Below are 16,635 nucleotides of genomic sequence, written 5' to 3'. Positions count from 1 at the left end.
TAGTACAGGTGGGTCTGAGTGAATTGTAAAGTGCTGAGGACCTTAGGTAAATAACACAGAAACGGACAGAGTGCAGACTGTATAAAATTCTATTAAAAGGTAAGTGATAATACAATGCACTCACAATGTGTTAAAAGAATACAAGCGTTTAGATCACACAGATTCGATCTCAGTGTAATGAAACTGTCTCAGTCTCCCCTCCGCCTCGGCGTGCGTGTCACTGGTGCGTCTCACCCAAACCGGAAACCGGAAGTGACGTCATCTGCTCTGGGGGACTCCGATCCTGTGGCAATCTTCACTTCATCAGCATCACTCTACGCGTTTCTTCGTGTTGCGGTTTCATCAGGAGTGTAATCTGATGAGTGCTAAGAGGCTATTTATACGCTACGCTAGAGTCCCATAGGCTATACATTAAGTATGGTAATCAGATAGCGTGATATAGGAGACTTGAATGGTTAACAACAGTTAAGACTCACATCAAACATATATGAGTCTTCCAAAATGACATGTAATTTTAATTCAAACGTTTAAAAAGAACTTAATAACATACATATATTAAAAATGCATATATATATATATATACAAATATATCAAAGTGGTATAAAATTTAAATAAGCTATTATCAGCAAGATGAACAATAATCCTCTAGATAAACTTGGCTAAATGCAACTACTTTATAGTGGTAATGTAGCAGTATATCTATTAAGAAAAGAAGAAAAACAAGTTAGAGTCACAGGAAGGGTTAAATGTCGAACTCTAAATTGAAACCCTGAGGGTGAATTGTTTTGAGCTCAAACATCCAAAATTATTCTCTTTTTATTAAATTCAGATCTCTATTGCCCCCCCTCCAGTGGGGCAAAACTTGTTCAATGGCTTTAAATGAAAAGCTAGCAGGATTCGAGCTATGTTTTAATAAAAAATGATTTGACACGCTATGGGTTGTGATTTTGCGTTTTATATTTCCCAGGTGTTCTAATATGCGCGTTCTAAGCAGACGTGTGGTCTTACCAATGTATTGTAAGCCGCACTCGCATTCTGCAAGATAGATGACAAAACTTGATCTACAGTTCAAATGCTGCTTAATATTGTAAGATTTTTGTGTCGTGTTTGATTTGAAACTGTGTACTATTTTTGAACTATGTTGGCAGGCAGTGCACGTTTTGCATTCATAAAATCCTTTAGGTGGATCTAGCCACGTGTGCTTTTTTATAGGGATATTTTTTAAAGCACTGGGAGAAAGAAAATTTTTAATATTTGGTGCTCTCCTATATACCATTTTGACATTATCCGCCAGATGCTCCCCCAAAACTGGGTCATTTTTGAGTATCGGCCTATGGTTATTGAGGATTTTATTGATTTTACTGGCATCCTTATTATACTGCGTGATGAAGGGCACTTGTATGGTGCCATCATCAATGGATATTTTGGGGGCAGGTATGAGCATGGATTCTCTTGGGGTTACTACTGCTCTGGCTAGTGCTCGGTCAACTACATTTTTTGTTATAATGTCTCTCCCTAAACCTTTTTGATAAAACTGTGGACTGCTCCTCAAATACATGATTATCGGTGCAGTTCCGCTTGAGTCTGCGATACTGCCCGTATGGGATATTCTCAATCAACTTATTGAGATGGCAACTGGACTGTAGGATGTAATTATTTGCATCCACCTCCTTAAAGTAGTTTTTTGTTTTAATAGTGCCATCTTCCACATATATGCAAAGGTCCAGGAAGTTAATGGTAGTGTCACTGACCGTAGAGGTGAACTTCAGATTGAACTCGTTAGCATCTAGATATAGAAGGAACAAATCCAAATCCACCACAGTACCCCTCTATACAAAGATGATATCATCTATGTATCTCCGCCATGTGACCAAATTTGCGTCCAGCCCCTTCCAAGACCATATGTGTTGGTCTTCCCACATGGCCATCAATAGATTGGCGTAGCTGGGCGCAAATTTGGTCCCCATGGCGGTCCCACAGAGTTGCAAGTAAAAAGTGTCATGGAACCAAAAGAAGTTTTTACTGAGGATAAACCTAATGCAATCAACCAAGAAATCAATTTGTTCAATTGGAAAAATCCCTTCCTTTTCCAGAAAGTATCTGACGGCTCTACACCCATCGTTGTGTTTAATAGATGTGTAAAGGGCCGTTACATCTGTTGTTACTAGAATAAAATTGTCTTGCCATTCAATGTCCCTTAACATTAGAATCACATCATTTGTGTCTTTTAAGTAAGATTTCTGTTTTTTGACCATTCCTTGCAGATAACTGTCTACAAACTCTGACATGTTGGCCGTCAGTGACCCAATGCCAGAAATTATAGGCCGTCCTGGGGGATGTGTAAGATTCTTATGAATCTTTGGTAGAATATCTTAATAGATATACTGCTACATTACCACTATAAAGTAGTTGCATTTAGCCTAGTTTATCTAGAGGATTATTGTTCATCTTGCTGATAATAGCTTATTTAAATTTTATACCACTTTGATATATTTGTATATATATATATATATGCATTTTTAATATATGTATGTTATTAAGTTCTTTTTAAACGTTTGAATTAAAATTACATGTCATTTTGGAAGACTCATATATGTTTGATGTGAGTCTTAACTGTTGTTAACCATTCAAGTCTCCTATGTCACACTATCTGATTACCATACTTAATGTATAGCCTATGGGACTCTAGCGTAGCGTATAAATAGCCTCTTAGCACTCATCAGATTACACTCCTGATGAAACCGCAACACGGAGAAACGCGTAGAGTGATGCTGATGAAGTGAAGATTGCCACAGGATCAGAGTCCCCCAGAGCAGATGACGTCACTTCCGGTTTCCGGTTTGGGTGAGACGCACCATTGACACGCACGCCGAGGCGGAGGGGAGACTGAGACAGTTTCATTACACTGAGATCCGATCTGTGTGATCTAAACGCTTGTATTCTTTTAACACATTGTGAGTGCATTGTATTATCACTTACCTTTTAATAGAATTTTATAGAGTCTGCACTATGTCCGTTTCTGTGTTATTTACCTAAGGTCCTCAGCACTTTACAATTCACTCAGACCCACCTGTACTACGATCAGACGGGCTGTCCCTCAAAGATACCTTTATGGGAATATCACTCATCATACACTTGTGAGTACCTAGCACACTGCACCTTGAATTTTTATTCACAAGTATATCACAGTACTGCACCATCAGGAATTTTTTCTGTTTTACATGGTTTTGCGCTTCCGGATGATCTTCACCCCTTCCACGTCCACGGGATTGAGAGAACGACCCCCCACTGGGTTAAGCAGCATCCATATGTGTTTGTATTAGTATCACTTTATTTTTATACACTTGTTTATACATAGATATAATTTTTGAGCGCCACTTTTGATAAATAATTTTTCCATTCAGCCACTTATACCTTTTTAAATGAATAATTGGATAAGTAATAATTTTTTCCATATGCATTCCCCAATCACAGTAAAACGTAAAATCTTTTGTGTGTGTCTCAGTCGTGTATAATTTGTTTTTGAGCAAACCCATTTACTGTACAATACATTCAAATAAAAAACAAAACTTTTCTTATGTTGTTGGATTATTACATAGTTACATAGTAGATGAGGTTGAAAAAGGACGTACGTCCATCAAGTTCAACCTATGCTACATTTAGACGACAGATACTTTATCCTATATCTATACTTACTTGATCCAGAGGATGGCAAAAAAAACCCCAGAGTCATATCATCCAATGATATCTCATAAGGGGAAAAATAAATGTCTTCCTGACTCCAAGAATTGGCAATCTGATTAATCACTGGATCAACATCCTTCCCATGTATACTTATTTGGTTTATCCCTGTATACCTTTCCTTTCTAAAAAGATGTCCAACCTTTTTTTTTAACAAATCTATTGTATCTGCCATCACAGTCTCCATGGTTAATGAATTCCACATTTTAACTACCCTTACTGTAAAGAACCCTTTCCTTTGTTGTTGGTGAAATCACCTTTCCTCCAACCTAAAGGGATGCCCCCGAGTCCTTTGTACTGCCCATGGGATGAATAGTTCTTTTAAAAGCTCCTTGTATTGTTCCCGAATATATTTGTATATAGTTATAATATCCCCTCTTAGAATCCTCATTTCTAATGTAAATAAATCTAATTTAGCTAGCCTCTCCTCATAAGTTAGATTGTCCATCCCCTTTTATTAATTTGGTGGCTCTTCTCTGACTCTCTCTTCTTCATAATGACTTTTCTTAGGATTGATGCCCAAAATTGTACTCCATATTCAAGGTGTGGTCTTACTAATTCTTTGTAAAGGGCCATAATTATGTTTACTTCCCTTCCATCCATTGCCCGTTTAATGCAAGATAAGATCTTGTTTGTCTTTGCAGCTACTGCACGACTTTGGGCACTATTGATAAGCCTGCTGTCTACAAGCACTCCTAAATCCTTCTCCATCAAGGATTCCCCCAATTTATCCCCATTTAATTTGTAAGTCGCCTTTTTATTCTTGCATCCCAAATGCAAAACCTTACATTTATCTCTATTAAAACTCATCTGCCATTTACCTGCCCACGTTTCCAGTCTCTACAAGTCCTTCTGAAGAGATATTATATCCTGTTCTGATTCTGCTACCTTTCACAATTTAGTATCATCAGCAAAGATGGAGACTTTGCTCTCGATGCTAACCTCAAGTGAATTAATAAACAAGTTAAAAAGCAGGGGTCCCAGTACCCATCCCTGAGGTACTCCACTCACGACTTTAGCTCAACCTGAAAAAGTTCCATTTATGAAAACCCTCTGTTGTTTGTCCTTTAACTAGTTTTCAATCCAGGTGCATATATTATTACTGAGTCCAATGTTCTTTATTTTGTACACCAACCTCTTGTGTGAAACTGTATCAAAAGCCTTTGCAAAATCTAAGTAGACAACATCAACTTCATAACCCTGGTCTAAGTTCCTACTTACCTCCTCAAAGAAACAAATAATGTTAGTTTGGCATGATCTATCCTTCTTAAATCCATGCTGACTATTACTAATAATTTTGTTTTCCATTAGTTATTTCTGAATATTATCCCGTATTAAACTTTCATGTAGTTTCCCCACTATTGAAGTCAGGCTTACAGGTCTGTAATTCCCCGGTTGTGATCTAGCTCCCTTTTTAAATATAGGCACCACATCTGCTTTACACAATCTTGTGGTACTAAGGTTGTTGAAATTGAGTCCTTGAATATTAAATATAACGGTTTGGCTATTACTGAGCTTAACTCCTTGAGAACTCTTGGATGTATGCCATCGGGGCCAGGTGCCTTATTTACTTTAATTTTTTGAAGCCGCTTATGAATTTCTTCCTCAGTAAACCAATTGTTCATTAATATGGAGATGTGGCTTCCTCCTTCGGCAAAACCAATGATCTTGATTCTTCCCTGGTAAACACAGAGGCAAAGAATTTGTTTAATACCTCTGCTTTTTCCTTATCTCCAATAATCTGCCTACCCATCTCACACTGAATGGGTCCTATATTTTCTTTTCTCATTTTTTTAGTACACATTAGTACTATTCGGAATTATTATGTTGAAAGCTTCTAATGAATGTCAAATTAAATAAGAAACATTTGTACTAATCCTTAGCATGAAAATAGTAGTTTATTGAACAGACATAAAAACAGAAATTACGTTTCAGTTTAAAAAAATTGATTTAGCATTTTACCATTGCGATTAGACTTAGATAAAGGAACGTGATTCTACATTTTCCACTTACGCAAATATTACAAATTCAAGCAATACCAATTGATAATTTTTCATTGAGAACAGTAAAGAAAAATGAACAATACCAAGGTTTGAAAATCAGTCAGTGATTCTATCAGAAAAATGCAGGAGTTCTCTGACACACGGTCTTGTATATTAATTACTTCACATTGAGAGCTCCAATTACAAAATATACTGACAATCAGGTCTTTGATACACCACCTGTTATAATAATATCAATGGTACCAAACAGAGAAACCAGGTTTCTATAGTTTTACTAGATTCATGTTTCAAAATGTAATGCTCAAAATATACATTTGTCTTATAGTAAACACAGTACTTTTTGCATTATCCTAGATGTGCAATCATTGGTTTAATGTGATAGGGGGGGGGTGAGGGTGGTGGTTTGTAGAGAACTGGAACTTATAGAAGTCGTTAACATGAAGGTAACTATTAATTAGCTAATTCCATTTAGCAGGACTGTCCATGTCCTGAGCCATGTTTTCCTTGGGAAACACTGCCAGTGCTACATCTGCTCTTGTGGTGGTGTCCACTTCCACCGTAGTGTGATGATCCAGTACTAGAGTGAAGCACAGCTGTAAAGAAACAAGCAACGTGTTAGGGATGAAACATTTTAAAGGAAGAATTACCTAAGTATGATTTAGCCCTAACATCTGAGCTAATATTAAACATGTATTTTAGTATCAATAAAATGAAGTATTCTGTCCTTTTTCTTCCCAGTAAGCAATGGTAGGCATTTATATAAAAAAAAAATAGGAAGGAAGATAAGATTTACTGTACAGTATTAACTTTTTAGTGTAAGGTGTTTCTTTTGTATTCCTTTTTACTCAATTAAGTCTGAGTTGGTGTAATCTTCCCAGGCATGCAGATATGTGTCCGATGTTGCAAAAATGATTAATTAGTTTTGTATATTTGACTAAATACTCTTAAATTTGTAGACGTACTTCCAAAGAGCTTGAAAGAAAGAATCAATAACTGGAAATGTTAGTGTACATAATAATATGTAGGAAATTAAATTTTATTGTCCAGCTTAATATTTGCTCAAGGACAGGAGATTAATAAAAGACAAAAGAGTTTAAATCTGGAGAAAAATACGATTTTAGATAACTACTGTAGATGTGGAGTCGTTCGTCGGGAAGCGCAAACATGTGAAGACAGAAGAACATATATTCTGATAGTGCAATATTGTTATAATAAATTGATGGCTTTATCTTTAAATCGATGTGTAGAATACTCACAAATGTGAGATGGGATATATACACGTAATGGTATCTTTGGATGATAGAGCCTGCATTTAATATATTTTTAAACAATCATATCCATTAGTTACAGCTAATAACTATTATATTCATTTTTACTATTAGAGTATTCTGTTTGCATTTTCTTAAATTCATTTTAAATTTTTTTGTTATGTTAGACAAGTATATCAATTCATGTTGTTATTAAAATTCAAATTTTTGGAGCTTCACATATGTATTGATGTGGAGATAATTGTAACTTGCTGAATAGTATAAACCGACACCCTTTTGTACTATGTAATTATACTCACCATTATTCAATTAATTCCCAACCTATCGGATTAAAGTGTAGAGTATATAAGGTCATTATACACAGTCAGAGTCACTCCTGAAGAACCCAAAGAAGGGGAAACGCGTAGAGTGACGCAGACCATCCAGCCCTACAGCAGACCGGAACCTCGGGGTCCCGGTGACGTCACTTCCGGTATCGCCGAGACGCTGACGCGCTCCCGTGAGACGCACGCCTGACTACAGGGGAATCAGAGATCTGTCCGTTCATGCTGCAGATATCCGATTTATGAGATCTAAATGCCTGTTACTACTTTTAATCATGTGAGTGCATTGGATTATACTTACTTTTTATAAAATTTATATACAGTCTATGCTATGTTTGGCTCCCTTATCTGACAATAAGGTTACCAGAGCGCGCATCTAGATTGAAAGCCTCACTATCACCACTGAATACCACAAAGCATCATCCAAAGATACCATTACGTGTATATATCCCATCTCACATTTGTGAGTATTCTACACATCGATTTAAAGATAAAGCCATCAATTTATTATAACAATATTACACTATCAGAATATATGTTCTTCTGTCTTCACATGTTTGCGCTTCCCGACGAACGACTCCACATCTATCACAAAAGGGATTGAGAAAGCAATCCCACATTGGGTTACAGCTGCATTCATCAAACGTGTTTGTATTTTGTATCACTGCTAATCACTATTGCACTTATTATTTATTGCACTTTGATAATTAGAGCGCCACCACTGATAAGTTTCTTTTTTCACTTAGATAACTACTGTAGACATCTTCCAGCAAAGTGGTTCCACTAGCAGATACCGTAACACCTCTATTCTTGGTTTCAGTTTTAAATAGCTGGATTAGTATAAAAACACAAAATGAATCACTCCTTTACTTACAGATGCTAACAGGACCTTCTCCACCCAGCCTGAAATAAAGATAGAACATTTTATTTTTAAAGTTGGTTCAGAATTTCAAAGTCACGTCTACACATATAACTGCATTATTTATAACATGTATGCTCGCTTCCTTCAATGTACAGTACTGTATGAGATTTGTACCTTGTACGTAATGACATATATGTCACTGGTGAGCTGGAAGCTCTTTGTTTATTTAGTATATTTTTTCTATAATTATTCAGATAGAAAGACATATATACATTGACAGTGTGTCTACATGCTGCATAATCTTAACTCACCTGCTCTCCTCTCCCTCCAGCAGTTTCCTGTAGGTGGCGATCTCAATATCCAGAGCCAGCTTCACATTCATCAGCTCCTGGTATTCACGCAGCTGGCGAGCCATGTCCTGCTTAGCTTTCTGCAGAGCATCTTCCAGCTCAGTCAGTTTACACTTGGCATCTCTGACGGCCATCTCCCCACGTTCTTCAGCCTCAGTTATGGCACCTTCTAGTCTAGCGCGCTGGTAAAACACAAAGTAAATAAAAGATTCTTTCTTACACTATACATTAATAAATGTAACATTGTGCTAGGATGTTCACTATTTCCCATAGTTAGCAAATGGACAAACAGACAAATTCTCTTATAATACTTACATTCTTCCTTTCAGACAGAGTAAATATGTACTGTAATATATACTTTACAGTTAATGCTAACTCTTATGTTAAGGAAGTTATAATTGTTTGTTAATCTAGTAAGAATACATATTACACATGTATTAATTTTACCTGATCTTTCACACTCTCTATTTCTCCCTTAAGTCTCTGAATCAGACGGTTGAGCTCAGCAATCTCCTGCTTAGTGTTGCGCAGATTATCCCCATAACTGCCTGCAGTAGAGCGCAGCGCCTCGTACTGAAGAGAAAAAATCATGTGAGAGTAGATTGAAGCATTGGTGTGAAGCATCTAATAGTATCTAAAACCAAACAGCTTGATGATCTTATATTTATGCAATTATGGAGGACTCGAGAGTTTATGAACAATATACAGTATTACAATTAGTATAATGTTGATATTTTATTTCAGTAGAGTACTATATAGCATGTGTATGTTATATATACGGGAAACGTCAGATAAGACTGTTAGAATCTGCTTTTAATAGACTCACCCTTGATTGGTATGTGGCCTCTGCTTCAGCTCTGCTCCTGTTAGCCACGTCCTCATATTGAGATCTGACCTCAGCAATGATGCCGTCCAGATCCAGGTCTCGGCTGTTATCCATGGAAACAAGGACTGATGTATCTGAGATCTGAGCCTGAAGCTGAGATATTTCCTGTAAGGTAGAGAAAACAGTGACATAAGTGCTGAGGAAGTACAGGTACCGTATGAAAAAGGTCACTTATTATTTCAAACACATATTGTTCTACTGTCATCTGTTCCCCAAATCTGTACAAGAAATGTAATAGATAAAATTGCAAAAAAAGATGTCTACATGTTGTAGCTGTTAGAAATGAAGTTCTAATCTTATAAAGAAATGTGAGTATCAATTTCAAAGTATGTGGTGTAAAATCATTATTCCTTATTTTAGGAAAATGGTACCAGGTCTGTTGTTCAACAAATTAAAGAATAAAATTATTATGGAGCTCCATATTCATACCGCATCAAACAGAGCTCGCAGGAAGTTGATCTCATCAGACAGGGAGTCCGCCCTTGCTTGTAATTCAGCTTTGCTCATGAAAGCAGCATCAACTTCCTACAGGGAAGATACAAATAGATAAGTATAGTCATTTAATGTTAGGCCTTATAATACAATGCTTCTGAAATTAAAGCAGCATTTCATTCAAAATCTTAATAATAAACAAATTAGTTCTGTAGTATTAGTTAATACCAAATTATTAACCCTCTTTTAATGCCATTATTAGTCCCTTTTAATATATTAAACTTCCTTTGGTTGCTATAGCAACCATTTTGGAAATCAAACATCTTTCACTTTTGAAATAGGCAGCCATACTGCTTATCCAAAAGCCGGATCTTCACCGATCGATCATGGAGAATGGATCAATCGGCAGCTTACATAATTGCCTTTCCAAAAATCTAAGGAACTACTGCATTCCTTTTTAAAAAAGAAAGAAAAAACAGGCAAGAGGAAATGATGCTTTAAAGTTCTGAAATAATTATATTACTGATCCAAAGTTATATTTTGACCTTTATATAAAAAAAGACAATCATTTGCCCAGTTAATGACTTGACACTTACCCTCTTAAGCCCAACAGATTCATTCTCTGCAGCTGTGCGTCGGTTAACTTCCTCTTCATATCTGTTGGGTAAGAATGTTTTATTAAGTGGTGTGTTTGTAGTTTTGTAAATGGTTTGGATGGTATTTTGCAGTGTTTAGAGAACCAACATGTCTCATGATTTACATACTTTCTTCTGAATTCTTCTACTGATTCCTCCATATTCCTCCTTTCTGCATCCAGACGCGCTCTTTCACATCCCAGATTCTCCAGCTGTCTCCTGAGACTGCTAATGTAGGCCTCAAAGAGAGGTTCAATTTGAGATCTAGCAGCTCTTTGGTCTTGTAAAAAAGCCCACTTAGTCTCAAGCATTTTATTCTGTTGCTCTAAGAATCGTACCTAGTACAAATAAAAAAGTTCAATAAATAAACCATTGTTAAAATTTTGTCACATTGTACTTTTCCCTTCACAGTATAAAGATATGAAACTGTAGTTGCATCTTAAAGAAATATGGAGTGCCATTTTTGTATATATATATATATTTATATATATATATATAATAAAAAAATAAATAGATGATACCGTTCTGTGGCTAACGAAATGCTTTTATTTGTGCGAGCTTTCGAGATACACTGATCTCTTCTTCCGGCGATGTTACAATGAATGAAGCAAGGGTATACTTAAAAACAGTGTATCTTGGAATGTTATATGTTATCTGTCCAAGAGACACTGTTTTTAAGTATACCCTTGCTTCATTCATTGTAACATCGCCGGAAGAAGAGATCAGTGTATCTCGAAAGCTCGCACAAATAAAAGCATTTCGTTAGCCACAGAACGGTATCATCAATTTATTTTTTGATTATTGAAGCTCGGCTAACACGGTACTGATACCTCTACATGTATATATATATATATATATATATATATATATATATATATATATATATATATATATATATATATATATATATATATATTATAAATATATATAATAAGCAAGTGATTATAAAGTGCATTATTATAACACAATTAGTGCAAATAATCTTAAACAGTAGGAAAGGGAATATCTGTCACAGAGAGCTTAAAATCTAAGTAATATTTTAACTTTTTAGATAGTGTAAACAAATGTAAAGCTGTTAGACCAAAAATATATTTTAAATGACATTATGACATGTTTATTTGGTGATCGTTTTCCATATCTTGTTTGATACAGGTTATTCAAGCCAGTGAATGGCATAGCCATTTTCAAGTACATAGGATGTTTAGCATGGTTACATTACAGTACCTTGTCAATGAAGGAGGCAAACTGATTATTGAGACCCTTGATTTGGTCCTTCTCATCTGTCCTCATTCTCTGGATGTTTGGGTCAATTTCCAAATTGAGTGGGGCCAGGAGACTTTGGTTCACAGTAACATTAGTGATGCCTGCAGAGCAAGATGATCCCCCAAATCCATAGTTAGATCCACTGAAACCATGTCCACTACCATATCCTCCATATCCATGTCCACTTCCCACTGGTCGACAACTTCCAACTGAGATCTTATGTCCCCCTGATCCATGACTATAGACACTTTTGCTTGTAAAACAAGGTAGCGCTTTGTGACCCATGGATACTTTCTTTGAAGTGAATGAGCTCCCACTGTGCTTGCTGAAAGATGATAAACAAGCTGAGGAGGAGCTGAAATTCTTGTGCCCAGAGCCTGAGCTGCTATGTGTGGATTGATGAGATTGGTGAGACATGTTGCTTCTTCAAGAATCAGGACAATGTGGTCTTGGAGCTTACTGTGGAGTGAGCTTTAAGTAAGTCCTTCTGAGTTCCCTTCAGAGACTTACCCCTTTTATATTCATATCGAATGGGTTTGGCTACTTTGAAGTATATTAAGAGCCTATAATTGCCTCTTTAGAGCTTCAATTGCTAACATTATTACATCTCAATTCTCCTAGTTTAGTAGAAAATAAAGTATATAGTACCTTGGTTGAGCTTGTTCAATGATGGTGAGCAGTGTTGTAATATCTGCTTATTTTGTATTGAGTCAGATATTTGATTATTGCTAGCCGCCTTTTTTGTCTGTGGTGATAGCATCTCTGTGATTCACTCTGTATGGTCTGGCATTATGCGTCTATTTTGATGACATACATTATTGGGATCCCATGTTGTTAAATTCTCCACTTGGTATTGTAGTTGGTCTTTGTTGGGTTTGACATTCAGCTCTTGGTTTTTTTTATATAGCGTGACGCTAACTTTTTGTGTAGCTGCTATGATCATGTCATCCCCAATGATGTCGACTTCCTCATTATCTCCAAAGCTGTCATGTTTTTTTCTTTGAAATTTGTCTCTTGCTGATATTATTGCAAATGGGAACTAGTGAAATTTGTTCAGAGCACCAATGTGTTGAAAGTATTGTCCAGTTTTACCTGCCAATAACCATCTTTTTCATCAAGTATTGTAAATAGTTTCTGTCTCGCCAGGAGGACCACTGACAGGGGGAGTGCAGGGACATCTGTAGAGGGACAGGCAGTGAAGGGGGGCCCATCGCAGAAGTCTGAACCCAGGCGTTTGTCCCAACTATCCTTTATAAGCTTCATGGGATGGCCCACCTCTTGGTGGACATGAAAGGAATATGGACACCCCTCTCCACAGACAGGGATTGGGGTGAAGAGAGAAGGATAAAGTATGAGTGAAAAGCAGGGGGTTTGTGAGAGAGGAGGAGGGAGTGTGAAAGAAAGGGGTAATGTGAGAGGGGGGAGAGTGGGGGAATGTGAGAGGGGGGAGAGTGGGGGGATAATGTAAGAGAGGGCAGATGGTGTGTGTGAGAGAGAGAGAGGGTGAGAAAAAGCGTGTGTGTATGAGAAGGTTAAATGTGTAAGAGAGGGGGGAGTGTGAAAGAGAGAGCAGTTGAAGAGAGAGGGGGAGCATGAGAAGAAGTTGAGGGGTATAATGTGAGGGGGAAGTGTGAGAGAGGGGTAAAGTTTGAGAGAGGGAGGTGTGAGGGAGAGAGGGGAGTGTGAGAGAGAGGGGAAGTATGAGGTGAGAGAGAGAGAAGTGTGACACTGGGAGAAAGGGAAGTATGTAAAAGAGAGCGGAAAGTTTGAGAGATAGTGGATATGTGAGAGAGAGGTGTGTGAGAGGGAGTGAAAGAAGGATAGGGTGTTAAACAAAGAGAGTGAATTTGATAAAGATGGTGGAATGTGAGGTTGAAAGGGCATTTGAGAGAGTGGGTGAGAGAGAGAGAGAGAGAGAGAGAGAGAGAGAGAGAGAGAGAGAGAGAGAGAGAGAGAGAGGTTTGATAATGTGAGAGGTGAGATAGTATAAGGGTGAGAAGTTAGCTAGAAAAGGGGAGAGTATGATAGCAAGTCGAGGGAGTGTGAGATGGAGGGGAGGTGTGAGACGGAGAGTGAGAGAGGGATATTTTTAGAAGGGGGAAGAGAGAAAAGAGAAAAAAAAGAAGGTTTGAGAGAGAGAGATGGAGAGAGGGGTAAGTGGGTGAGTTAGGGTGTGTGTGATTGAGCATTGGAAAGCGTGCGAGAGAGGGGTTTTAGAGAGGGTGAGAAGTGTGTGAGAGAGAGAGCATTTGAGAGAGGGGGAAAGTGTGAGTAGTTGAGTGTATGAGACAGAGGGATGTGTGTGAGAAAGGTAAGGGAGTGAAAGAGAGAAGGGGATGTGAGAAAGAGGGGGCTTGTATGAGTTTAGAGATAGGGGAAAGAGTGTGAGTGTGAGTGTGAGTGAGAGGGAGAGAAAGTGTTAGAGAGAGGGAGGGGTGTGTGAGAGGGAGGGAGAAGTGTGAGAGAAAAAGTTAGAGAGAAGTGGGTTGTGAGAGAGAGGGTGTCAGTGAAAGACAGGGTGGGTGAAAGTGAAAGGGCGATAGTGTGAGAGATGGGATGAGTGTGCGTAATTGAGAAAGAGAGGGGGGAGTGGGAGGGAATTAAGTTAACACCTTGTTAAATGCTAACATGCCTCTTCAAAGCTCAATACTACAATTTAAGCTCTTTCTCGGACGGAAATGGGCATTGCATTAAGTACAGATATAGGGGCCTATTGAGAAAGGTCCGATAAGTCAGTTATCGGTAGCTTATCATCAAAGAAAGCCTACTGCTTTTTCATAAGCTCCAAAATGTTGCCAATCCTAGACATTTTCGGCAATATTTTTTTCCACAATTTTTTTTACGCAAAACGCGCACCGATATTTCTAGTGGCCACGATCAGCTTATCGAAGGTAATCGCCGCTGTAGAATTGAGATTTCTTCTCAGAATCGCCTCGCCAGAAAAAGTTGGCAAGAATGTGGTTAGAAGCTGCTGAGAAACGGCGAGACGGGATCTAGAAAAAAAATGCATATTTTAAGCATGGACGCATTTGTGCGGCCTCGCATTGCTTATGATTTGTGAGCCCATGTTTTATGAAACTAGTAGTTGTAATAAATGTCACAGTTTATATTTTTGATATTATTGTATCACTGCTGACGTTACAAACGCGTTAATATATGTCTGGTTCATCTTTTGGTTAGATATCGGGTACATGAAGTTTAACATTCATCTGTGTTGCAGGATAGTCATAGATAATAGTTTTAAAGGTGCAGTTAAAACAATATCCTACATGTGTGTAAATATGAATAATTCATGTACGGGTTTAAAAAATTAAAATACCATAAAACAAATTAATCAGGCCATAAATTATTTATATAAATTTAAAAGTATAATAATGTTTAAAATATTATTTAAGTGACAGCCCCTTCCTCTTCTGATTGGCTCTGCCTTTTGATCCCTGGCCTCTCTCTATCAGTGCATAAATTGTATAGATTAACTGCCCACACCTATTATATTTATGGACTACATTATCCCAAATGCATAACTAATAACCAAAAATTAAAAATCATATTAAGCGATGATTGATGTGTAACGTAACTAATCACTTGTCATTGTGCATATTGTATTGATGCACATATTTAATTTTAGAAATGTGAATATTGTTTCAATAAACCTCACATTGATCTGCAGCTTTAACAGATGTAAATAAGTATAGTGACAGTGTTGAAAAATGGTGTGATGGGTTATATACATTTACACTTTTAAGAATCGTGTCCAACCTATTTAATAACAGTTTACTAATATTAATGATGAATATTTTGTATATTTATCTGGTCAATACCATTATTATTTTTCCGTCGAAAGTAATTTTTTATTGTTTCTACAAATGTCAGAATAATTTTTTTTGTTTCAAATTTTTTATTAGCAATTTATACATACATGCAGGCATATCTTAGACTAATACAGGGTTTTTTGTTATTCACATTGAAAGCCTCGCCATGCCTCCGATCCTTTTGTTGGACCGAGAAGGGCAGACGAGAGAGAGAGAAAAAGAAAGGTGGGGGGGGAAGAGTAAGGGGGGGGGTTGGTTGCCGACCTCCTTATTGGTCCACCAGTACCCTGTCCCGCATCTTTTCTCTCTGATACTTAGGTCATCCCCTTGTTATGTATGGGGGTTTCTATCCTGTTGGTTGAGTCAGCCATGGTTCCCAAACTTTATAAAAGGACGTTGTGGTTCTTTTCAGAAAGGCTGATAGCTTTTCTATTAGCATTACTTCATGGATCCTTTTTTTTACTATTTGCTTGGGGGGGGGGGGGGGTGATACCTTCTTCCATGAGGCGGCCACCGCACATCTCACCGCTGTAAGAATGAAGGAGATTAATTTTCTTATTGGGCGGTCAATGTTCTCCATTGCCTGGCCATTAAGTAGGTCAGCGGATCGATGGGTATTGTGAGGTCTGTGACCTATTTTATTATAGTTTGTATGGTTAGCCAATATTTCTGTATTTCTGGCCATGACCACCAAATATGGGCCATGTCCCCCTTTTGTCCGCAGCCTCTCCAGCATAGATCGGAGGCCAGAGGATAGATTTGTCTTAATCTGACTGGGGTAAAATACCAGTGGAACAGTATTTTATAAATGTTTTCCTTAGTTGTGGTACACACAGTATGGAAGATCCTGAGGCAGATTCCCATATACTTTCCCAGTCCTCTCTGTCTATAACCATATTCAATTCAGCTGCCCATTTGAGCATGTAGTCATGGGTAGGGGAGTCTGCCGACTTCTCCATTTCTGCGTATATTTGCGTTATGAGACCCTTTTGATGAGCTGTGTTCCTAGCCTTTAAAAACTAGTGAGAGGGGGAAATTCTAATGCTGGGGATAAGTTTTG

The 16,635-nt window shown here is 37.6% G+C and overlaps 1 protein-coding gene across 1 annotated transcript; it reads right to left on the bottom strand.

The window, feature by feature from the left end:
* Positions 1-6,131: 6,131 nt before the first annotated feature.
* On the bottom strand, positions 6,132-12,235 carry LOC142490083 (keratin, type II cytoskeletal cochleal-like). The gene is made up of 9 exons (XM_075591877.1): positions 11,725-12,235; positions 10,630-10,838; positions 10,462-10,522; positions 9,863-9,958; positions 9,374-9,538; positions 8,995-9,120; positions 8,509-8,729; positions 8,210-8,238; positions 6,132-6,337 (listed from the first exon to the last, which is right to left on the bottom strand). The coding sequence occupies exons 1-9, from the start codon at positions 12,178-12,180 to the stop codon at positions 6,213-6,215; spliced, it is 1,488 nt and encodes a 495-aa protein (XP_075447992.1). The 5' UTR covers positions 12,181-12,235; the 3' UTR covers positions 6,132-6,212.
* Between the last annotated feature and the right edge of the window lie 4,400 nt (positions 12,236-16,635).

The sequence above is a fragment of the Ascaphus truei genome, chromosome 3 (genome assembly GCF_040206685.1).
Source record: "Ascaphus truei isolate aAscTru1 chromosome 3, aAscTru1.hap1, whole genome shotgun sequence".
Classification (NCBI taxonomy): domain Eukaryota; kingdom Metazoa; phylum Chordata; class Amphibia; order Anura; family Ascaphidae; genus Ascaphus; species Ascaphus truei.
This window is presented reverse-complemented; position numbering and strand designations above follow the sequence as displayed.

Coding starts and splice junctions, on each gene's coding strand:
- LOC142490083 (XM_075591877.1), bottom strand. CDS start 12,180: ATGTCTCACCAATCTCATCAATCCACACATAGCAGCTCAGGCTCTGGG. Junction 9,959..10,461: donor AATCTGTTGGGCTTAAGAGG/GTAAGTGTCAAG, acceptor TCTTCCCTGTAG/GAAGTTGATGCTGCTTTCAT. Junction 8,239..8,508: donor CTGGAGGGAGAGGAGAGCAG/GTGAGTTAAGAT, acceptor TCTTTATTTCAG/GCTGGGTGGAGAAGGTCCTG.